The sequence below is a fragment of the Atheta coriaria genome, unplaced genomic scaffold (assembly GCF_025399875.1).
Source record: "Atheta coriaria isolate IRGN ID8LTWV9N9 unplaced genomic scaffold, Caltech_Dcor_3.1 hic_scaffold_3_pilon, whole genome shotgun sequence".
NCBI lineage: Eukaryota > Metazoa > Arthropoda > Insecta > Coleoptera > Staphylinidae > Dalotia > Dalotia coriaria.
The window spans coordinates 6,667,157-6,692,172 of NW_027045445.1; the positions used below are offsets into that span (position 1 = coordinate 6,667,157).

At 39.1% G+C, this 25,016-nt stretch overlaps 3 protein-coding genes across 3 annotated transcripts in view; all 3 read left to right on the top strand.

Annotated features, from left to right (window-relative positions):
- The first annotated feature begins 3,986 nt into the window (after nucleotides 1–3,986).
- LOC135789554 (tyrosine-protein kinase-like otk) lies at nucleotides 3,987–8,802 on the top strand. Its single transcript, XM_065299445.1, has 9 exons — nucleotides 3,987–4,146; nucleotides 4,288–4,593; nucleotides 4,654–4,790; nucleotides 4,865–5,473; nucleotides 5,586–5,849; nucleotides 5,916–6,063; nucleotides 6,119–6,246; nucleotides 6,313–6,477; nucleotides 6,537–8,802. The coding sequence occupies exons 1-9, from the start codon at nucleotides 3,998–4,000 to the stop codon at nucleotides 7,604–7,606; spliced, it is 2,976 nt and encodes a 991-aa protein (XP_065155517.1). The 5' UTR covers nucleotides 3,987–3,997; the 3' UTR covers nucleotides 7,607–8,802.
- Nucleotides 8,803–9,422: 620 nt separating this feature from the next.
- On the top strand, nucleotides 9,423–12,526 carry LOC135804096 (ER membrane protein complex subunit 1-like). The gene is given in 2 exon segments (XM_065317847.1): nucleotides 9,423–10,915; nucleotides 10,918–12,526. Coding segments are annotated over 2 exon segments (2,667 nt in total). The 5' UTR covers nucleotides 9,423–9,529; the 3' UTR covers nucleotides 12,199–12,526.
- Nucleotides 12,527–12,843: 317 nt separating this feature from the next.
- LOC135789442 (F-actin-monooxygenase Mical-like) overlaps nucleotides 12,844–25,016 on the top strand; it is a 29,129-nt gene continuing 16,956 nt past the window's right edge. Inside the window, 2 exon segments of the mRNA XM_065299274.1 lie at nucleotides 12,844–13,274; nucleotides 14,070–14,209. The gene's annotated coding sequence lies outside the window, so the exon portion shown is untranslated.

A 25,016-nucleotide genomic window follows, 5' to 3' on the forward strand; every position in this document is an offset into this window, starting at 1 on the left:
AGCGAATGCAAATCCCGCCAAAGGAACCTCTTTTTTGCTGTCGGTTTTATCGCACTGCATTGATATTCTAAGGTTAAGGGAATACTTCCACTAAGATGCTAATTTGCATTCAGACTAGTCTCCACTATGAATGCCAAACGCGACGCTTGGATTCCTTGCGAATCGCGCAGCAGCCGGAAACAGTTTCCGGGTGACATTTGTGGACATATCCGGAATTTCACCTAAAACAGCAAAAAATAAAACACGACGTTTTTGTTCTAAATATTGATCTCTTCGAAGTAAAACAAGCAACGATGTAACATGCTGTAGATATTACGCTGAAGGAAAATAAATAATTGAAAATTTTGACGCGTTGCACGCGTATTTATAGCTTTCCTTCGGCGTCGATGCCAGATTAATCAGTTTTTTAAGTGTTTAATCAGCGGACGCGTCTCAATCCACGCCTCATCACTGTACACGCATGTTAGTTTATTCACGCAAGGCTTGAAGCCATGTTGAAAGCCAGCAACATGTTTTATGCTGTTTTAATAAGCCCCTCAGACACACATCAGTCAAATACTTGCAACTGCTAAACGCAACTTGTTTCATTTTCAAGCCAAGAATATTTTACAGGTTTTGGAATAAAAATTTAATTTTCACATTCCTATGGCGTGAAATTTTGTAAAAGCTGCAAATGAAGGTATTGCTGTTTTTGGGTTTTACAGCACAGTTCACAGCAATGTGTGTTTCGCTGTGCTTTGTGCGGGCCGCTGATCCGTGTCATGCCCGGTTGCGTGCTTCTGTGTACTACTCTTCCCTCGGAACCCTTTTCCAGCGTGCTCAAAGAAGTTAACAGATATACAAACAGTGTGTTTAGACAGGATGTGTGAGGCGATGCGCGCCGCGGCGACTTAATGGTAAATAGTCTCGCTCTTATAAATAAACGCTCCGAACTAACAAAAACCGCGCCGCCGAAGAAAAATGCTTTTATGTCGTTAAATGCTGCGTGTTCTCTGTGTGTGTTTGAAGTCTCGGCTAATATTTGTTTATCACACGAATATTTTCGAGTATTTAAAAGCCGGTTAAAAATATCCCCTAATTCAATTCCATTTCGAGATAAAAGTCGCTTTCGTCAAATATTTAATTTTACTTATTGGTGACAGCTGATTGTGAAAATATTGAAGCTTCGAATTTTGTGTTGGTTTACGGCTAATTGCAGGGAGTGTTTTGTCGGTGGGCAATTGTTTGCGTTAATCAAGCGATTTCCATGTCTGTTTTCTTTTCCGTTCGCGGCCGGCGATGCGGGGTGGTTGTTTTTGTCGAACGCTGGGTGGATTTTACGAGCGGCGCGCAGACATATCTTGGCTTTTCTGCCGGGGCCCGGTCGTTGTCGCTGCTGAATCACAGAGGATAGACGTGCAAAGCGCATATACACACACAAACACACACACACCCACATGTATACCGGGGTTCACGCGCGTTCCCCGAACAATACGGCAATAGTAACGGCCGGCCGTAACAGCGTCGCGACGGCGGTGCGTGCGGCGGCGGCGTCTGCGACGAGGCCCATAAAACTTTATGGCTAAAACATCGACCCGTTGCCGTGGCGACGCGCACGTGTACCGTGCAGAGGGGTGTCGGACACGTGCTCGCACAGTCAGACGCACCAGTGCTGCACTACCGGCAGCACCACCGCCACCGCCGCCAACCATTGCCGCACTTCGAATTTATACGAGCGCCCGGCACGAGAATTTATATGAAAATTTCGACCGTATCAACACACTAAAACTAAAACCGACGCGCCAACGCCAACGACGAGTTTATCAAAGCAAAACTATAAAAACCAGCGCCGGGGAAATTTCATATTTTTATTACCGATTTACTCGCGAACGAAATAACTTGCGACAACGCGAGTTTTACACGTTTTTCCAAACAATTGGACGTAACTTTTCGGCGGGCTTCTTGTCGCATTGCCTTTAAATCACAAACGCTAAAAACTCATTTATTTTTATCTGCAAATTTTACGAGTTTTGCTATTGCGCGCTTGTGATAACTTTAATAATATAGCATTTTACATAATTGATCATTAAATGCACAAAATTGAACTTTCAAACAAAATCAGAATATTTTTTGATGTTATTTTCTAAATTGAAGAAAATCTTGATATTTTATAGCATCGTATCAAGGTAACCCTTGTGGGTTTACAAGGTTAATGGTGAAAAATCTCCTTTTCGCCATAAGAGACCATTCATTTATTTAACGCGACGTAAAACACTAAAGGCGACCGTAATTTACAGGACGCGAAAAAAGGACCGAAGGCACGACGTTTAAGGAATCGCGTCCGATAAATAATAAATCGAGAGTGCTCGCTTTTTCATCCCTTTTGACACGCTTTATCGCCCCGCTGATCCGAACCCAGTATATTACAATCATAAGGTTATACATTTTCAAAAAATGCTCGCTTTTTTGGCTGTAAATTAAAATTTCATCACTGGCGTTTAATAATTCATTAACTCGTCGAGTAGAAGTTGTAAAATAAGCGCGTGTCGAGTGCTGAGTTATTATTATTCATCCGTTAACGTCCGGAAAGAGCGCGTGAAACATCGCGAATTTTACATTAATTCCATGTTTCATCCGCACAACGAAAATTAGGTGGCCAACATTTGAGCGGAATACAAATTTCGGCACGTGCACCATCTCGTTTTTATTTTATATTTAGGCTAAAACTAAAGCCGTGCGCGAAAGAAAAATGATGGCAAAAAAACGTGCGCAGTTTATGCGGGACTGGCGTCGCAAAGCCACTGAGACTAACGCAATATTTCGGGTTATAATAAAGCTGTCCGACTTCGTGTGTGTGAAGGAAATCCTTCGAGACCGGGCGATCCTTTTTCCATCTTGTAGGAGGCCGGAGTGAAAGTTGACTGCCATGAGCAAAGGGCACCTAAGAGGCGAAACAAATGCATGAACGCTGCTTCCAGGCGAAGGAAAAGACTACAAGGGAAAAAAAGAAGCGAAAACAAATTACTTGCGTGGTTGTAATTTAAAGATGGCAGATGTGATAATATGTAACATCTGTTTTCTAACATTCTAACGGACATTGATGTTTATTGTTTTGGGTGTCGAGAAACAGATTTATGAAATAGTTTTTGTTATATATTACACCACAAATCCAGCAGTGAAAAAATATCGTATTATTTATGAAACGTTAGATTCAGACATAAATAGATTTTAATAAATACATTTAATGGTAGGAAACATTCCACGGCAAACATTTCACAATTGTTACAAAGTACGAGTTTGTCTTACATTGATCTCCTTGTAAATGCAAAATACAAAACTTCAACAAAACGCTCGTACCGTTCACGTACATAATGGATGCGGGCATTATACGTGTTCGTATAGAGAGGTGAAGCCGAAGAACAACCTAAGCCGGTTGGCATATGAAAGCGCGGCCAACGTCTTGTGCTTTTTATTGGCAATCCAAATAAACAAAAACGCCGCAATATCGTTGGCTATGCGCTGGGAGATAGTATAAACTTAAACTGTCGATAGATAAAATGAAAGAATACATATTTTTCCTGTCAAACTTGCAACACTTCACTGAAACATTACATAACGTTAGCAATTTATGTGATATCCAATTAATGTCTCCTTAGGCCTATTAATTGTGATATAGTTGTGCATAAAATGTACACCTGCATGTCACAAACTAGATTGAGTTGTTTTAACTAGTTTTAAAGTTGATTTTGTTGCATTTTGGGACATTAAAAGCACAAGATTGAAAAAATGTCTTAAAGTTGCAAAATCTTTTAGAAATTTTATTTAAAACCTATATATACGCTATAAAAGTAGCATTCTTCATATAAAAGGAATATAAATCTTATGAGAACTGGTTTATCTTTAAAGAATGTGACTGTACATTCATTTAAAGATGCAACGAACATAAAACGAAGCTACACCGTATAATATCCGATTTTATGCTCGTGCTCGCTGTTAATCTTGCGTAATTACTCATTTCATGTGGTATTTCTTTTTTCTTGCAGGGATTGAAGAAGCATCAGTGCAGCTGCAATCACCCGAATCTGCTTCCTACATAACCGCAGGAGGTGAGGTGATTCTGCGGTGTCACGACGAAGCTTCCGGAGCCGTGCACTACGAGTGGTTAAGGTATTTTGCGCACTTTAAGTTTATCTCCGTGTAGAATCAGTAATCTAAACGAAATCACCAAATCGAATCCTAGTTTTGATGTGTAGGTATTTAACGAGTCTATGTATAATTAGATTTTTTTTTCTTTGTGTATATCTTCAGAAATGCTTATCGACTGACAAAGTCAGAGCACTTTGAGATTAAGAAGAAGCGCCTGCACATAAAGAACGTGAACTCGACGGTGAATGGAATTTATCGCTGCACCGCGCAGAATGAGGCCGGCACCGTGCACAGTACAAAGAATTTCGCTCTTGCCGTGGCCAGCGATCAGACGGCGCTGATACAGGTGGTGCCCAGAAATCAACTGGTGAAGAAAGGCGGCACCGCCTTCTTCGACTGCACCTATCAAAAGGCTGACGTTATCGAGTGGTATTTCAAAGATTCGGGTCCTTTGGAGAGTGATAACAGGTTGGTTGGATTTGAGACATTTTCAAGATGGTGGCGCTACTAAATTTAACCAACTTTCAGAATTAAGGTTCATGCGAATGGAACCCTGGAAATTACGGACGTGCGAGACTCAGACCGTGGTTTGTATAATTGCATCGGCGTCAAAGGTGAATCAACTGAAGTGCCTCAAAGTTACACCGCCGAATTACACATTGCACGTAAGTCTCCAGCACATTTAATCCAAGCGTAACATAAAACAAGCGAATTAACGTTTATCGTGTTCTCGTTGCAGATCTGCACGAGTTATCCGAGAGTAGTTTTGAACCGGCGTTGCCGCCCAATGGGGTGGTTATCATTGGCGAGGATACCATGTTTCAGCAGACTTGCTTGGAACCCAATAGTCGCCCACGGGCCAAAAAGTTTTGGTTGAATCCCAATGGGCACACGGTCTCGGATAGTGGTGATGTGAAGGTGGACGATGACGGGCGATTGATATTTGAAAAAGTCAAGCCGGAATTCGCTGGAACGTACACGTGCGTTGCTGAGAATATCGCCGGAAAGACAGACAAAGGCTTCGAGTTGATTGTTACGACGAAAGCAGTGATTATATCGCATCCGGAGAGTTTAACAGTCGAAGAAAACGAAATGTCTACGTTAACCTGCCATGTTGATGCAAAGTCGCCGGATTATACGACAATAAAATGGCGCAAAGATGGCAAAACGATAAGGCATGACTATGAGAATGAAAGCGCGAACCATCAGCGACTGCGGACCTTTAAGCACAACGGTACTCTGATTCTCACAGCGACGAAGACTTCGGATCGCGGCGAGTACAATTGTGAGGTTCACACGACTGGTTTCGAGACTGTTATTTCTAAACCAGCAACTATTTCTGTCATAGGTATGTAAACAACATATAATAGTCTTATTATAAGCACGTTTAAGGAAGTAATAGTATTTGTAAAACCATCAAAAGAAGATTTCTTTTATAAAATGGCTTAAATTGTTTTCAGAGCAATTAAAATTTGCCCCAGCACCCGTAAATAAAAAATTGGAATTGAATAGCATGGCAAAGATGCATTGCAAAGCTCAAGGCACGCCTCCACCATTGGTGCATTGGGAAAAGTTGGGAACACAGAGTTTACCAAATCATATCACGGATATGAACGGCACGCTTCATTTCAACGGAGTGCAAAGCGACGACAAGGGGAAATACCTCTGTGCAGCCAGTAATAGCCAGGGAACTATAAATGTTACAGTTGACATTGATGTAGTGGGTAAGTTGATACTGTGGTAGCCACTAATATTGACATTCACTATAAAAATTGAATTGTTTCTTGCAGTTGCGCCCAAATTCAGCATTCTGCCAAAGAATCCGACCGAAGCGCACGAAGGTGCGTCGGTGATGATAGACTGCGTCGTTGAGGGCGATCCGAAACCCACGATACAATGGGACAAGAATCTAAAAATGAACGATTTCAATACGTCACGGTTCGTCAATTTCTTTGGTTCAATCGCACGGTTAGTAACAATGTGTTGTTTTTAGATTTGAGGTGCTCGCCAACGGTACACTGCAGATAAAAGATGTGCGCAAAGAGGATGAGAACAATTACGGATGCACAGCCGGCAGCAGCGCCGGCTTGAATCGCAAGGAAGTCAGGTTGATTGTTCACCGTGAGTAAAAAAGCGTTGGATTATTTCTTGGGAGCGCGTTGCGTGACACACACTTGTATTTTGCAGCCAGAGACGGTTTCTTCCCGAACAATCTGAATGCCGAAGGCTCTACTGTCACGAAGGCGGTGCTTATCACGATGTCAGTGGCCGCCGCATATATTATACTGGTGGTGGGACTTATGGTGTGGTGCAGATATCGAAGGAAGGCGAGAAAATTACCAATAACGGACGGTAAGTTCATTTCCAAAACTTTTTAACTATGTGTATTAAATTTTGTGTTTTTGTAACAGCAAAAACTGAAAATGGTGAAGCTGATCCTACAGAATTGAAGGACACTGCCAACGGCCATATTGCAGGACCTTCAAAGCTTGAAAATGGAGACGCGCACAAAGAGGGACAAAAGAGCGACGGTGCTGAAACGACGCACTCGCAAAGTTCCGGGCACTCGAAAAAGTCAAAGTCCAGTTACGATAAAATCGCATATTCTAGATCTAATCTAAAGGAGACGAAACTAATTGGACGAGGAGAATTCGGCGACATAATGACTGCTAAAGTTTTAAAGAGCTCTGTTGCCGGTGAAAAGCGCAATTCAAACCCCGATGACAACAAAGACAAGGAAAAGGATGATAAGGATATCATTGTGATGGTAAAATCGCTGAAACACACAAAGGACGAGAACAGTTTGGCTGAATTTAAACGAGAAATCGATATGTTCTCGAAATTTAGTCATCGCAATGTGACTAAACTGATCGGATTGTGCCGAGAGCAAGAACCACATTTTATGATTCTCGAATATACTGATTGGGGCGACTTGAAACAATTCCTTGTGGCGACACAGAACGACAATCCGCCCAGTTTGACGCCAGTGCAGAACATTGCTACTCTTCATCAGATAGCCACCGCAATGGACTTCCTATCCAATCATCGATTGATTCACCGCGATTTGGCCGCACGTAACTGTCTCATCACGTCAAAACTATTGGTTAAAGTTGGTTTACCGCGACTTACGCGAGATCCTTACAGTCAGGAGTATTGTAAGCATGCTAATCACATCATACCGCTACGATGGATGCCATATGAAGCTGTCTACGAGGATGAAAACTCAACGAAAAGTGATGTTTATTCTTTCGGTGTCGTTATCGGCGAAGTTTTCAACAAAGGAGAACTTCCCTTCCCCAAAATGAACGACAATAGTTTCCTAACAAAGTTGAAAGAGAAATCGTTAGAGTGGAAGTTCCACAAGGACACTCCTGAGGATCTCTTAAAGCTCCAGGAGACCTGTTTAGCTGTAGATCCACAGAGTCGACCAACGTTTGCTCACGTCGCCGAGGCGATCGGGGAGATCTTGAAATCCATGTAAATAAGCACGCGTCTGCGTGTTTCTATTATTAGTCATTGATAAACCAAATTTATTTATTAGATAAGTGCCACATAAACGCGTTTATCGACGTTTTCATAGCGAAGCAAAAGAATCCAGTGCAGAGCGGAGTCGAATTTGTTTAGGAAAAGTCGTTGTTTGAATCGTTTACGAATTTTATGGAGTGGATCATGATGATGAAGATGAAATTATAATCGCCAAGCTTGATGCTAAACAATTACCCAACGCCTTAAACGTATTTTTCAACGAAGTCTAATGTATCGAAGCCCATTGTCTTTTCTATGCATGTTGACCGTATTTGTAATCTGTACTTTTCGAGGAATTTTTCGACCACTCTTGCTTTTTATACTTCCCAGACAAGAACATTGTGTACATATAGCAACTATTTGTACATATCACATTCGAATAATCAACGGACCTTCAAATAATTCACGAATTTGAGGTATTTATTTATTACACGCGCATATCACGACGAAAGACGTACTTGAAACTATTTACTCCGATGCATTAATTAAGTGTAAGTGATGAGGGAGCTGACGTTAGTTAATACTTTGTACATTTTTGTATGCCATGCTAAGCACTGCCAAAAGTATGTCAAATAAAATCGTAAAAGTACGTGTAGAATGTAACGCATACGCTGATTTTATATAGTTTACGTAAGATGATAACGAAATACGCCGAAACGTGTTCGTTTCAATTACTCTACTTGCTTTCTAAGGTCTCTTTTTTGTGTAAAGATTTGTTACTGGACGATAATCTCAACATAGCAATATTTACTTCTTTACTGATACACACCTTCTTTCAGATGCAATTTCACATTGTAAACTTTGTGTCTATATAGGTTTTCTTTTAATTAAGCGAGGTTTTAATTAGTTAGTGAGCGAATAAGTATGAAATATTTATTGAACGTTATTTTAGGGGAGGAATGTAAACGAAACGAATTTTCATATAAGATATTCTATAAACATGACTTTGACTATGTATCATATGATCTGTCCATAAATAAGGAATTCTAGCTGTAGCTTTTTATATTATGTATTAATTTGTAACGACGGCGAGTGGCGATGATAACGCATCGCAAGAGTATAAGATTGGTATTGTACAATTTTTATATATGATTATGCATAATTATCCTATGTGATATGTATTCTAAACTGATATTAAATGATTAATATCGATTTTGTAAGTGTTTGCATTCCCCAAACCAACAGGAAATCCCCAAAATGATAAGTACTCATTCTGAAATTTAGAAAACCTTGTTTAGAATGCTCAGAATCCTCTGTAGCATCAAATTACATACTTTTTAAAAGGATAAGGGAGCATTGTAGAGTACTGTGAGGGTTTCAAAATTAAAAAGGTGCGAATGATGTAAAAAGATCTCTAATCTAATTGCTTTATGTTTAAAATGACACAGAGCACATTCTGCAGGTTTAAGATGTGAAAAGAATGTACTTGTGTTATAAAGTTTATCAAATAGTTATATAACAAAAAGAAACCCAAAACAAAGGCCCTCAGTCAAAGGTATCTCCTGTTCAAGGAGAAAATGCAGATTTTGTTAGGCAGATAGGGACACTCTGTAAAGGGTCAGTTTCTATATCATATTTTCTCATAGGAATGTTAAAAATACCATAGTACGTGTGTGTTTTCTATTCTGAAATACTTTCTCGGTTTGATAAAACTAAAATTCAAACGAAACTGTAGTCTAGATAGAGATTAGTTCTGTATATTTACGAAAGTGGTCGCTGCTTTATATCATGCTGATGCGCCCTGCCACGAAGTTGGCAAACAAAGATAAAGATTCGTGCGCGGTGCTCACTGATAGAGTGAGGGAGCACGTCGAGTCCGACGATAGCTCGCCGCAGTGATAGGTTATGTTCAGTACAGTAACGATGTGATACAGCAGAAATGGCCATAATTAAATCGATATTTAATACTTTTATATTATTACTAACAATAGTGCAACTATCGCAATGCTTATACGAAGACCAAATCGGCTCGTTCGACTGGAAGAAGACGTTTATTGGCCGGTTGCGGTTCGCAGGCTTTGATTCTGTGAAGCGCGTTGTGATTGCGACCGAGGAGAATGCTCTAGCTTCGATCAACCTCAAGAACGGTCAGATTGTGTGGCGGCAGTTGCTGGAATCACCCGAAACACATCGCATTGAATTCCTGCAGGTCGACACCGAGGTGCTGACGGTGTCGGGCGGTAATAATACCTACTACATTCGCACCTGGGACCTGAATGCAGGCACACTTCTATCAGAATGGAGTTTAACCACCGAGCGCTCGAACAGCAGGTGGATCGTATCGAAAAATCAGCTTATTCATTTAATACCGGTGGTTAATTCACATCTCGAAGTCACGCTGTACGACTTGAAAACCGGACTGAACAAGGGAACAACATCCAGGATCTCAACACCATGGGTAGTGGACTTGTCAAACTGTGCCATTGCTAATACAGTCTGGGCGTGCTTGTCGTCGACTTCCAGCAATGCGAACTTGTATTTTATTGACTTGGCTGGTGACTTATCTAAAGTAAGAAATAATTTATTAAGTAACTTTATCGGCGATGTGAGCGGGACGGTGCAAATCCACGAGATCCAACATTCCGAGCCGGCCGTGCTGATCCGACGCAACGATGTACACCGGCTGGTGGTGCTCGGCGCGGAACTGAAAACGTTGCCTTATTCACTAGAATCTAGCGTTATTAGTGTCACCAACGGCGATCAGAACCTGCTCATGCAGTTTGAGTATGATGTTAAAACCCAGGCGATGCAATTGAAGGGCATGGACATAGACACCAACGAGAATACCGTGACAGCATTGGAACTAAAAAGCGAAGTTCATCCGAAAATGGTCACTGGGATATGTCGAGGAGCGAATTGTAGAGTCCTCTTTACAACCAACGACGACACCATTGGTCTCCTTCAGTTACCATCGGGAAAAGTGCAATGGCAGCGCGAGGAAGCTCTCAGCAATGTTCTAGTCGCCGAGTTTGTTGAACTTCCCCTATCAGAATTGGAAGCGTCGATTGAGCGTGAATTCACCGAAGCTGCCAGCGATATCGTAAGCATGTTTATCAAGAGAATCACAAGTCAAATGCGTCAAGTATCAACCTATTTCGACGGCACACAAGCAAGCAGTAACAGTGGATTGGTACGCGATGTCTTCGGTCTGCACAAGTTGATCATCCTTGCAACAAGAGTCGGTAAACTCTACGCAATCGACACGATCACCGGTGAGATTGTTTGGTCACATCATTTGGCCGGCATCGAACCGTTCCACTCACTGGGAGCGCCAGCGGTCTCATGTACGTGTTGCATCAGCAACGCACTGCGCGTTACGCACCGCACTCGGCGCAAATGACGCTAATTGGTAAGCTTCCGGGAAGCGACCGCGCAGTTCTATATTCATTCGATCCGATCACTGGTAAAACTCTCCAGGAACAAACGCAATTAAAATATAAACTTAAACAGGCCATGCTGTTGCCCTACGAAGATAAAACGCATTTAAAATCAATCGTATTACTAGCCGACAACGACGAATTACACGTTTATCCACCTATTGGTAGGGAAATGGTTGTGAAGCATGCGGCGTCGACGTTCATGTTTAATGCAGACTTTGATAAATCGATTCTACAAGGATACGCCTTGCATTATTCCGATGAGAATACGTTGCGAGCGACGAGGACATGGCAACTTAACTTATCTGGTTCAACGCTGACGGCGATTGCGGTGCGACCTGCGAACGAACGCGTGCATTCACAAGGAAGGGTGCTAGCGGATAGATCAGTATTCTACAAATACGTAAATCCGAATTTGATAGCTGTGGCAACTGTGGCCCCCGATGTTATGCATCGACATGTATTGAGCGTGTATCTTGTTGATGGCGTTACAGGTTTGATTACTTATTCGGCGCATCATAAACGTGCCAATGGTCCAGTGCAGATGGTGCATTCAGAAAACTGGCTGGTGTATTCGTACTTCAGCGAACGTTACAGACGCTATGAAGTCACATCAGTGGAACTCTACGAAGGAGCACGTCAGAGCAATAGCACTCATTTCAGTTCGCACGCGTTGAGTCAACTTCCACATCCAGAAACACTCTCGTACATCTTACCTATCAATCCGGTGACAATGCTAGCCACCCAAACCGAACGCGGCATCACCAACAAACACATTCTTATCGGTATGTCATCTGGGGCTGTGTTAGAAATGCCCTGGGCTTTCCTCGAACCGCGTGGACCACATATGCCCTCCAATCCTGAGGAAGGTACCATCCCCTACATGCCAGAGTTGCCCGTGCAGACGGAAAACATGATAAACTATAATCAAACTTTAGGAAGGATTACTGGTATACAGGTGTCTCCTGCCAAGCTGGAGAGTACTAGTCTGGTGGTCGTCTGGGGAATGGATCTGTTCTATACCAGGGTGACGCCGTCGAAGAGTTTCGATGTTCTCAAGGAGGACTTTGATCATTGGTTGATTGTGATGGTCTTGGCTGCGTTGACTCTAGCATCATATGTGAGCAAGAAACTGTCGAGACGCAAGGCGCTCAAGCAGATGTGGAAGTGAGTTGCTGGAGCAGCGGCCGTCGATACCAAAATAAATACAATTAAGTCGGGAGTATTAATTAGTTCAATTGTTTGTTATTTGTTTTACGTACTTTTTTTTGTTTGAATGTTTGTCGGGGTCTTTTGGACATTCACACACGGTTCACTGAGATTGATTACAATAAGTGCAAGAGACTAAAAATAATTAAGGCGCATTTAAATTTAAATCATGTACTGGTAGCGATTGTACGTAATTTTCGGTTTTATTTGGATTGTACAACAATTGGAGTATGTGTTTTTGTGGTGATTTCGTACTGTTCATATGAAATACACGTAAATAATGATTATAATGTGTTCATTGATATTTAAAGTTATTTTATTTCGCATAAAGCGGCATTTATAGTGCTTGAGGTTGATGAACGATTATATGAAAGATTTGCTGTATGTTTGGTTGCCTATATTACTCACAATTTTTCTAAGTAAAATAAAAATAATTTTTATTTCTATAAATAAAATAAATACAAAGAGTAGTACTAGGATTTTAGTTGTTGCAAAACGCATTTCTTGAATTTAACAATTGTTGGAAGCAAAAGAATCGCAAGAATCGTCCCCGCTCTGCCCCGATGAGTCACGATCCATAACGATCGGATTGCAGTCGACGGCTCGCCGCATTCGGCGATTTGCGTCGGTCGCGTCCGTTTCGTTGTGTCAGTTGCCGCTGCCCTCCGTCGCGAACAGCCGTGAAGTGTTGTGTTGTTGTTCCTGCCGTGTCCGGCCCGTCGGCGGAGCTCCTCCTGCGCCTCAGGAGACGCGTTGCACAACGCAAAAACCAACTCCGCAGCTAGCACCGCGTCCCGATCTTCGCGCCAGCGCACCGAAAGAGTTAATTACGTAAATAATCGTCGCGTAACGGTGATGATCGCGATCGCCGCGTAATCCTCGCGTACGTTATCGCCACACGTGAGGCGGCTTGAAATTCGGAAACTGCACTAGTGGCTTAAATTGCAAATCAATCCGGAGTGCGCGACCCTTGTGGGACAAACAACGGAACGCATGCAGAGAAGACAAAAAAACAGTTGAACGTCAGCGTTAACTACCGTAAATACTCCTATTGTTCATTTACATCTAGTTGTTGATCTGAATATTCATGTTTGCCGTTTGTAGTTGGTGTGAAAGTGTTTGAGTGTGTGCAAGGTGTTGAAAGTCTTAAAAGGTGTAAGAAATTGAAGGTTAGATTACCTACTCTTTAGCTTGAAATATCAACCATTGTCTTCTTGTTGTCTTTGATGACTTTATGATGGTATTTAACGAGTTGTGACATTGATTTGGTGACAGTGAATGATTGAAAGTGTACTGCTAATCTAATCTAACGTGGAGCGATACAGAAAGGATGTTGGCATACAGTGCATGTTATATTATGAAAATATACTCACACAGTTTACATATAGTAGCAATGTGTGTGTAAGAACAAGAAGTGAGAGCTATTATAGTGCACTTGATCATCCTTGATGCAAGCTGCATACACAACTAGCACGTAACTTACTTTGCCATTATTCTAATTGAAAAGTTGTTGTAATACAAGCATAGATCAATCTATATTAGTAGAATTTCATACAGAATCGATATATGCAAGTTTATTTATTGTAGCGTGTTTTGTTTTCGAATAATTAATTAATAACTCGGACAGAACTCGACACAGCCTGTTTCAGACACGTAATTATAAGTTTTGTGCGACTAGTTAAATTAATTGTTTATTTCAATGTTATTTTGTGTGATCTGCGTGGTTAATTATAATTGTTATTTGTCTAAATCGAAATTTTTAGCATAACAGTAAAAATACCTGCGCTTTTTTGGGCGATGATTCATTTGTTTTGTTTCTGTTTGCTTTTCCAGCCTTTTCAAGATTGAAACCGAATGTAGCAGAACTAATTAACGCCGACAACATACACCAAGGAATTGCAAATGGTTCCTATCACATCATGAGCATAATGGATTTTATTATTTGAGCCTCGTTTCGACGCATACGCACTAATGTGAGTACACAAACATTATACTTGTACTGTTGATTAATAAGTTGAACGTGATGTGTTGTTGTTTTTTGTTTTCTTGTTATTGGTCAGTTTACGAGTGAGTTGTTGAACTAGGTGCTGGTATTTTCTTTCATCATTTGAAGAATTTACTTGAGTATTATGTGTTGATTCGTGTAGTTTGGAGAACGTTTGAGGATTGGAATCGACCGAAGGCATTCGTCCTTCACATTCGAACCTGGCGTGTCGTGCGGGTGCTGTATTGCATTTCACATTACACGAAACAGCTGTTATTTGCGCCATTGTTGTATATGGCTATGTGATCGTGCGTTTCCCGCAACGAAAACAACAACCGTGCCATACAACAGCAATTTATTGCTAAATATATCTTCCTACTGGAAGTATGGATAGAGAATGACGAATGTTGCTAATTGCAATGATTGCATTTCAATGTAAAATCGAATTATTCCGAGTGGTATCAATTTATCAATTGAAACACTCATTTTATTTCATTGTTTAACTTTTTTCTATTACTATTTTAATACTTTTAGGCATTTTGTGTATTTAAGCATTGATTTTTGTCTACAATGCAAATTTACGTTGATATTGTTTTTGATGTGTCAGTATTAATTTCAATAGAATATACTCCAAGTGGGGATAATTACTGCATTTTAATTACCGCAGCTATGATTCAGAAATAGCAACGTGTTTCAAATTTAATCGGTTGTTTATTGCATTTAAGATGGTTGGTTGCATTTACGATTTACAGCTAAAAACACGTGAACAATACTTTAATTGTGTATTTAGACCAAACTAGGAAATATTATTAGGCTATTATCTCTAGATATCTAAAAAACAATGATTCACTTATTCATATAAATTTGCGCATGTGTGGAGTGACAGGAAAAGTATATATTTTATTGCAATCACATTGTGATAAAAAAATTCGTTTTGTTTTCTCTTATCACTTGCGAAACGTGTTGCATTTATTAATCAGTTCCTAAATGGGCAACCAGTGCACAATAATCAAGATAGTCGACAGTGTAATATTCGGACGCACAGTTGATTGAAGTGAAGTTGTGCGAAGTGATGGGTGTTCGTGTTCTGTGAGCAAAGTGTTTGCTTAAGCTCGCGATAGATGTGTTTAAATTCGGCACGAGTAGTGCGAGCGCACCACATGCAGAATACAAGCAAAGCGAACTCGGGCAGAGCGCGGGTTTAAAGAACGGGATATAAAATTAGACTAGCACACAATACCCCACGCATACGACTAGGTATTACGCGGTACGTATTCATCACACGCAGTTTTCAAACTAAACCAATGCAAATGTTGAGTTTCTGTGACGTTAACTTGTGTTTTTTTAAATTTTGCACACGTGCAAACACACTTTTTGTTGTTTTTGTTTTTTTCTTTAACTAGGATAGTGTTTAAAGAAACGATTTTCTACACTTAACACAATATAATCGTATTTGTTATTCAAATACGTGCATCGGGTCGTCAATAATATGAATCAGCGTGTTCTCCGTAAATTTATGCGCCTCTAGAGTGATTCCAAATGTCATTAAACGCTCTGCGCATTGTACACATGTACTCCGCACGACGTATCGAATGCAAATTGAATTGTTAAATAGTGCAATGAACGCCTGCCTGTCTACTGCCTACATGCGGTGCGTGTGCGCGCACAATTAATCAATCGCATCCTCGCCATACTCGGGCTTCTACTTCTAAATTTAAAAAACTGATCGAGGTGTCAAGTGCCTCGAGTTTTTCGATAAATCGTAAACACGCCAGCGGGCCAATGTCGGGGCGATAATGTGTTTATTTTAATTTATCGTCTGTTTTTCCGGTTTACACACATACGTGAGCAGTGCATGTGCACATAATGTGCGTGGAAAGCTTTAACAGGACATTTGCATTTCCGTGGATGGTGATCAATAGGAATAGACCAATAGAACATATTTTTTGAAGCGTGCCATTAACAATGGCTGTGAATATTTGTTGAATTTTGTTTGACCATGATAAAGTTGTATTTTTATTGAATTGGAATAAATTATTGTACATAGGTAATTCAACAAAATCCAAAGCTTTTAGTGAATTACTCAAAAACTATGGAAGTTTTCTTTATAATTCTTGAAGAAATAGGTCAATAATTATATTTCAAATTCAATCGAGTTTAAATTATGTCGATTGCATGTTTCTACAAAAAGTTATAAACAATTAAAGTTGAAATTTGTATAAATACATGATATAGCTCATATATTTTGATATAAAACAGTTATCAATAAAGTGTTTACATAGTAAGATACCGAGTTTAATGCTTAACAAATATCAGAAGGAAGCACTTGTATAAGTTTATTGGTTCTCAAGTAATTAATTCATAACTTTAATTATTGAATTAATTCTCGTGAACTACGACTCCACTAAACTTTACTATACTTTTATGTAATCTGTGTTACACACAGTGCAAATAATAGTTTAACGACACTGAAATTATTAGTAGATTTAACTCGAAAGATAAGAGATTATAATGCAGTTCACATTACTGCACTTGTAAAATATTTACTCGGTAATGGTCAATGTTGAAACATTGGTTGTTAATGAGATTAATGCGTATTATTTACATTTGTGAACACGTGTGCTTATGATTTGTACTAGAATGCTATACTGAACCGCTTAAACCACACATTTTTTTTGCTATAATAATGTCGTCTGATAATATTTGTTGACACAATTAGTGTAAAGTTAACCGTACTAACTGTAACGTGTTGATAAAATTGAAAACGTTGAAAAATTCATTTGACCCGACTTTTAAAGTCTACGACTTTTAAACGGCACTTTTATACATCGATTCTAATTTTAAAATTTAATTGTTTTAATGCTCCATGGCACCATCTTTCCACTTCTGCTGGGCGCCGCCGTCGAAAATAACTTTTCTGCAGCTCTCTGGAAAAACATGTTTTACATTTTTAAAGCGCATTAGCATGAACACGGTGTACCGTTCGTCAAGAATTCGTTGAAACTTTGAAAGCACTTGAAAACTTTTATTCACACCAATTGAGTTTGCATAATTAGTAGCGCCAATTAATTAAATGTGTGTAGTCGAAATTATATAAACGAGAACGACGATAATTCATCCAGAGTCATAGAACGTGAATGCAACCGTGACTGTTTTTGTTTTTATCTTGTATCTGCTAATTTTTTGGGGGAATTTAATTTCGGTGGCTTTAATTTCAGATAATATTGAATGTATTTTATAAGTACTTATAGAATTTAATTGATGGGAATTTTTAAGTGCACTACGTTTTATATAATTTTTTGATTTAAATCAAAGTGCATTGTTGAAGTAGGTATTTTGATTATAAGATAATTATATTAATGACATTCTTGGAAACACATGTCACTGGATTTTCGCAAATCTCAATGGCATCACCTCTTGCTATTGCTATTGCAATAGAGTTATTCTAACGTGTGGGTATCTTAATCCAACGACCACAAGTAGTGTGTAGGTCTTATTCGCCAAACAGGCGAAAAAAATTTGCATGCCACAGCAATCTAAATCGCATTTGCTTATTTAATAATCTAGTCATTATCGATTCGTTTCTAGGCTTAGACATGTATTGCAACAACCTAGCAAAACGCAAAATATTTACATAAATTCATCGACGATCAATATTTATTCTTGTATTATCTATGATCTGATATCGTGATATTTGACTGATAAAATTTATATGTTAGATCAATATATATTACATCCGTGCGTACATTATTTAAAAAAATATGGCTTTATAAGGAATTTTAGTGTACACGGGATTTATTTCAATCTGTAGCAGACACGTTGTCAGTTAGGACACTGATCATGATGAATTAAATTGGATGGGAATGCAATGTGTGCTTTTTATAGTCGGGGTTGCAATTGTTGAGCTCGGTGGCGGCGGTAAAAGACCCGCCGACGTCTGGTCGCAGCGCGTTTTATGCGTCGGGACGCTTCGATCTCATCGGGGGGAAACACCGCTGGAGCTGCAGTGAGAGGTGCAGCCACCGCCGACGCGACGACGCGATGAGTCATGATTTTGGCCCAACATCCGGGGATACGTCCGTTTGGGGTGAGGGAAGCGGAAATTTATAAATAAAGCAAATTTCGGGTGCAAACATGCATCAGCTGGAGATTTATCTATGTTTTCAGCATGATGAACTTTAGATTTAAATTAATAACAAATAATTATATTAGGGAGGTGTATTGATGTTTTGTTACATTTACATTCATAATTTATTTATTTTTAAAGATAGGAAATGTAAAAATTTACTTTTCTCAATCTGATTTGATGCAAAAAATGATTTGAAAAGTATTTGTCGTTATTACTGCGCAATAAATCTGCTCATCTTTCAACGTCCCTGCATACATAACAATCTCTTAATAGTAATAAGTGAGTGTTAGGTACATAGCAGTCTCTGCCGTCGTTTATGAGCGTGAATCAGACAGAAGCTGAGAAGCTTTGGCGGCGCGCTGCGACGGACGACTTAGAAAGTGAGTGCACTGCCCGCAGACCCGAAATAAAACAGAACGACCTCAATAAGCTCAAGCGCGCTGCTCGCGGGACAGTTGCACGACCTGCAGAGAGAACATCCAGCGCCGGCGGTGGTGGTGGTGGCGGCGACGGCGGCTTCCACATCGACATCGTGTGCCATTGGAAATATTGCACAGCGAGGTGCATCTGTTCCTGCCGCTTGGCCGAGCGTGCATTATTCATTCGGGTTGAAACGTGAAAACCTATTTTATATTTTATATTAATATCCAACGGATTGCACAAATACGCACTTTGCCAAACGCGATGTTTTCTATTTTATGCTGTAGGAATTCTGCACTAGTTCTAATTAAATCGTAAAATTTAGTTGGGCAGTAAAATAAAACGTTTTAGTTTTTAATTAAATAATTAATGTGTTTAAGTAATTTCGCTAACATTTTAAAACGCTCGGCGCGTATGCTGGTTATTTTGCATTTTGCACGTATTGTACCTGTCGTACTAAACGGTTGTTTGTTGTTTTGTTGTTTGTTCATATGCCTATGTCGATGCGCTCTGATAGTTGGAATAAGAGGACATTGTCACCGGCTTTGGTCACAACAAGTTCAGGATTTACGACTCTGAATAAATGTGAAAATTTAAAAGAAAATTCAGTCTTTCTCTGCGAGATTACAACTGGTTACCATTTATTTTTCAATGGTTTTCTTTGTGTAGAATTGTGATCCTCTTCGCGTTTTGTACAAATACCACACTGGACACTTCATTCATCATTAACTCTCTTTTATTATCTGCTAATAATACACACTCGTGTGTCTCTTCTGCTGTTGTTCTGATATACAATAAGAGAGCGTGATTGCACTCGGCGGTCGTTTGTTGCTTCCACTTTACAAATTGTTTCCACGCTACGGCTTCAGTCAGGTAGTGGTTAAACACAGACTGTCGGTCGGTTTTCTACTTCAACTTCCGTGTTTTCATGCATGCACACATAAACAAACACACAAAACTTTATTGTGCGTTATTTTTGTGCCAATACAACGTATGACATTGTTGTCATTCGAGTGTAAATCAAAGAAGTACTTAATTCTTAGAATTCTGCTTTCAATTATGTTGTTAATATCTTTTGATGTGATTAATCTTTAATAACACCCACATTGCGTGGGAATACAAATGCGATTTGCAATTTCGAATGAATTGAATAAATTTCGGAATGCCAACAATGGCGGAAATGAATGCGAAGCGTTATGAAATATAATCGGCGTTCTCATGCGTTTATTGTTTATGCAATATATGCTTGGTATTTGTTAAACTTAACGTAATTGTTCTGTACGCTTTGGCGGAAGCACATTTAGAACATTGCATAAGATTTACATATTGACATAACCTATAGAGAGGTAAATATTACATAATTTACTTTTTATAAAAATTTTCATGGTCAATAAAATTAATAAAAATGTCCTAGAATGTTGCAGTTCCAGTAGATAAATATGATTTTATTGTAGAAACCTTGTGTATGCGTGCAGAAGATGCGTTATTGTATAACTGCCAATCTACAGCAACGGTAATAATAAAAAATAGAAAAACTTTGCAATTATTTGCTTCATTTACAAGACTGAAATGTAAAATCAAGGTAATTACAGCAAATTACAATACGTACATCATTAATCTTGTTTTCTAGAAATAAGTACTTAAACTAATAACACTAGTTTAAAATACTGCGCATGCGCAAATTCAAAGTTAAGTTTTATTCACCGGATTGGTGAATTTTTCATCTACTGAGTGGGCGTTAAACTCTGTTTATGTTCCTACCAAATGTATCAATCGGTGTTCGCGTTAAATTTATTCCGCAAGTTAATCACTTATTGTCTCTATGTGTTTATAGGTGTGTCAAATCAGTTAAATGTTTGTCTCGTTCATACGCGCACGTATGTACATATTTCCAATTCGAATTGAAAATGAAAAATTCATACGTCGCAGATGAATCATCATTATCCTCATCATCACACCGGTTTGGTTTGCGATTGAGCGCCACAAAACATACACGTCTCTTGAATACTTGATCAACTCGTTCACTCTTCCATGTACCTACACACACACACACTGGCTGAAAACAAAACTGAAGCGTGAATAATTCGCGCGGCCATATTTGGAATCGCGCGTATGTCACTAAATGCCAAGTGCTAATTTATCAATCGCGTTTTTATTTGATTTTTTTTCGGCGTGGATTTACGCACGTACACCTTTTTACATTCATCTCTCTTTTTTGTTACGATTAATTTGTATGCTCAAGGAAGCGATGAGTTGATTATTTATAGCTGTGTTTGTGGTGTTTTAATCTACGGAAAATTTCGGTGTGTGTGTGTGTTTGCGATTTTCGGTGGCTCATAAAGTGCATTTAGTGTTTCAAAGACGTCAGTTAAAAATTACTTATTGGATGAATGTGCCACTGCCGATCGTGGTTCCCTGTCTATTTTCGACGCGAGGCGTGGGTATAAAACTTCATCGCTTCGCGTGTTTGAATGTGGCTGGCGTTTTTATACAAAAAGTCCGAGCGCATCTCTTAAATCGTCGAGATTTCTATCGTCGTACATTGCTTCGCAAATATTTTCGTCTCTCGAATAATCAAACAACTTGGTATTTCTTTGTTTGCCTCATCTCTATGAATAATATACTGAATATAATTCGTGTATAGTGGGTAATTTTATTCATAATTTTTAGAGTGCAGTTATTCGTGTCCCTTGTGTGTTAATTAAGTAACCTAACAAGGATTTAAAATTCCCTCGTTGGCTTGGCACACTCGTTTAATGTGTAGGCTGTGTGTCTGTATCATTTACTTAAAATGTAATTCCTTCCAATTTAAAATAATTGCCCATAATAAACACAAAAATGTCGGCTGGTTCCTGTCGGATTAAAATTTTTCGCCTGCGATGATCTCAAAACGCAAGAAAACATGTAAAACACGAGCGTTATTGTTTTGTGCGCTTTTTGCGTTCTCAGTATGGTTGTTTTTAGAATTGTTTACTCTGATGCGATGAATCCACAATAAGCGCACACAATTCGGGAAACTAACATTAGAAATATCATAAAAATGAGTTTGAGTCGAAACCGAATATTATGCGTAGTGCAATGAACTCAACTTTTTGGTTTTGTTACCATTTTTATTTTAATATTACCAAAATTATAATTGTAACGACTTTTTATTTGTAGGTTTTTTAACTTTGTATATTCATAGCATTCGTTGACGTATTTGTTTTCCAGCTTGATTTATTCATTCCGTTCTGGTGGGTTATTTTTCTGTGTCAACAATTCGCGAAAATTACACGCACTTTATAGAATCTGTTTGCGTTTGAACTTGAGAAGATGAAAAATTCCATTGGGCATTCAAGGTTATCTAAATATTGCCACCATCGTCTAATTCCAACGCCTGGTTGCATTATTCGTCGAGTTTGTATGCCCGTATATTTCAATTTTGAATCGTAGCGGAACATTTCGCTCGGTGTGATAGATGTGCATCCTGACGTACTTCTTGCCAATACCGCCGTCCATTATCGAGCAGTAACCGCCTTTACCGTATCCGCGCACGTCGTAGCACCATATAGCCGAAATTACATCCTCTCTCACGTGACCTGCTGGAAGTTCACCGGGGTAATCGATGAATTTCTCTCGCGATGATAAAAATCTCTTTGGTTTAAATATATTCTACAAATGTTTATGTTTAATTAATGTTTTGATTAAGGAATTGTTTGATGATGTGTCACCTCGGTGAAGAGTAGCTTATCGACGTTCTTCCTGCAGCCGTAGAAACCGCTGTGGGATCCTGGCAGGTCATACTCGAACGGCATGCAGCCGAAGGCAACCTCGCGGTTCGCCACATTGAGCGAATTGTTTGGACGCTGCGGTTGTAGTTGGATTTCTCTGCCTCTGTACGGCGAATTGTACACTGGCAAGAAACCTACTGGCACAGTATCGATAACGTATGCATTCGGCGCTGCCAGGCCAAAAATCGCTAAAATCACCACGCCAATTATAATCATCTTGATTGGACGATGAAACACAATAACGCAATGAAAACTAAACTGCTGCGCTCTTTGTGACACGTTTATAAGTAGCTGGAATATTTTTTAAAAACTTTTATCAAAGGACTTTTGCAATAACACGCCACATACACACTGTTTTTGCAATATTCTTTGATATACAATCATATTTATTGCTTCTACACTGTTTGAAATTGTTTAAGTCGTTCCACATTGTACACACTCTTTAAACACGAGCATGAATTATTTATAAGCACAAATATTAGATATACGCAAGCAGAAAACACACATAATTTAGTCACCCAAAGGTAAATTACTGCATTGCAGCACAGCACCTGTGGTGTTCTGGAATATTTTCATTTTTAAGAAAAAAAATTATTGAATGCAATATGGCAGTAGCAATTTACGTGGGTATATGATGTGTGTGTAACAGTTTTCGAAGACCATGTCCATGCCATTAACATTGACCCACATTATCTTGTTGTTCTTTCTGGTTTATTGTTGAAAAGGCAGTTAAACGATGGCGTGCGTTTCTTTAACAGTTCGCGCTTTATTAGAAAACTCCCAGATCGTGTGGCTCGATTCGATTGTCGAGAGTTGAAAGAGAGGCCAGTAAACAGATTTAATATATAAATGTATCGCTACCAGATGATGATGGTGGCGATGCGACTTTTATTTCGATTGCCCGGCGGATATAGTTTCACTCTGAAGTTGTAAACCTGTTGGGCACGCTTTGATCCGATCATCAACATGATCAACAGCTGGTAATTACTACTAGACACTTTTCTTTTTCTCTGCGGTTTCTTTTCGTGTTGTTGTAGTAGTTTTTTTCTTTCTTTAATTTTGTTAATTAGGTTGGTGTTAGAAAACAAGTTGCGGGCTGTAATTAAAAATTAGTAGCTAATTTATGTGTAAATTAAAAATTTGCGAAACGTCTTTATAAATATTCAACGCACGCAACAATGCGTGCGTCTGTCTGGTTTGTGATGACCGGGCTTGTGGCCGTGTTTCTTCTTTAATTAATTAACATTTTTGCAACATGTTTGAGGTGGAAAATTGCAGGGAATATAGACGCGCAATTTTTGGGAAAACAACACGTGCAGAATATAAATATTTACACTTTGGTAATTTACAATTTCTAACAATATAACCTGTATTATAAGTATGACGTCATTAAGTATTTCATAAAAGGATAAGATTTGCTTAATTTTTACAAATAGATAAAGACTAACGGAATTTAGAGATAAGCACAGGTACTTGATAACAATGTTTTTTGAAGTTAAAACTTCTTTAGAATCGTTGTGATTTCGCTAGAATCCAACGAATTGCAGATTATGAAAGTTTGGAAATTTCTCTATTAGATTAGAATATGAAATAATTAAATATTTTAGGGTAAAAGGGCGAAAAAAGTGAGTAAAAGTGCTAAAAATTTAAATTTTTCAAATTTTGACAATTTTTTTACAATTGTGGATATCTCGTAAACTAAAAGAGATAGAAAGGTACGAATTGCAGAGTCTTTATCTACGGACAATTCTCTATAAGATACGATAGTTAGATTGGATATCTTAGAGATGAAATTTTAATTCATAAGAAAAAATGGGCATTCCTGTTACTCTTTTCGTCTGATTCTCTCACAGTGCAGTGTTCTAATGGTTTCATTTCTACCGCGTGTGAATTGCATACTGGATTTTTTTTTTAATATTGATGTGGGATTTTATTTATTATTAGATGATAGATATTTTTAATTTGTTTGGTGTCGTCTGAACGGCAAGTCTGTCGTCCGTCGATGATCGTGTGCCGAATTTAGAATCGAACATGATACGCTCCGAGCCTTCTACAGTCATAAAGCATTTGTTTCATGCGTAGTTATTGACCGGTAGTGACATTTCGCCAAACGAGCGCGTCATGCGTCGACTGCGCGCTGCCATCCTATTGTTACATATGGTACAGGTACACATTTGTACACTACATGTTGTCATGTATCAAAGGACAACAATCAGGTGTACATTATATGAATATACAAACAAAAAAATTAAAAGAAGCTAGTGTAAAGGCTTAAAACTAATATAATTAAGGGATTTATGACACCTGAGACATTGAAGGGTGATAGTAGAAGGGGGTTTGGACATCCACTATACGGAACTAGCGACTGAATGGAAGATAGTGGAGAGAGTGACTTATACCTGCGCCCGACCCGTAGGAAGTGGTGGGGGAAAGCTTGGGTTACTGTTTGTTTACGGGCAAGGATATAAGCTGCTGGT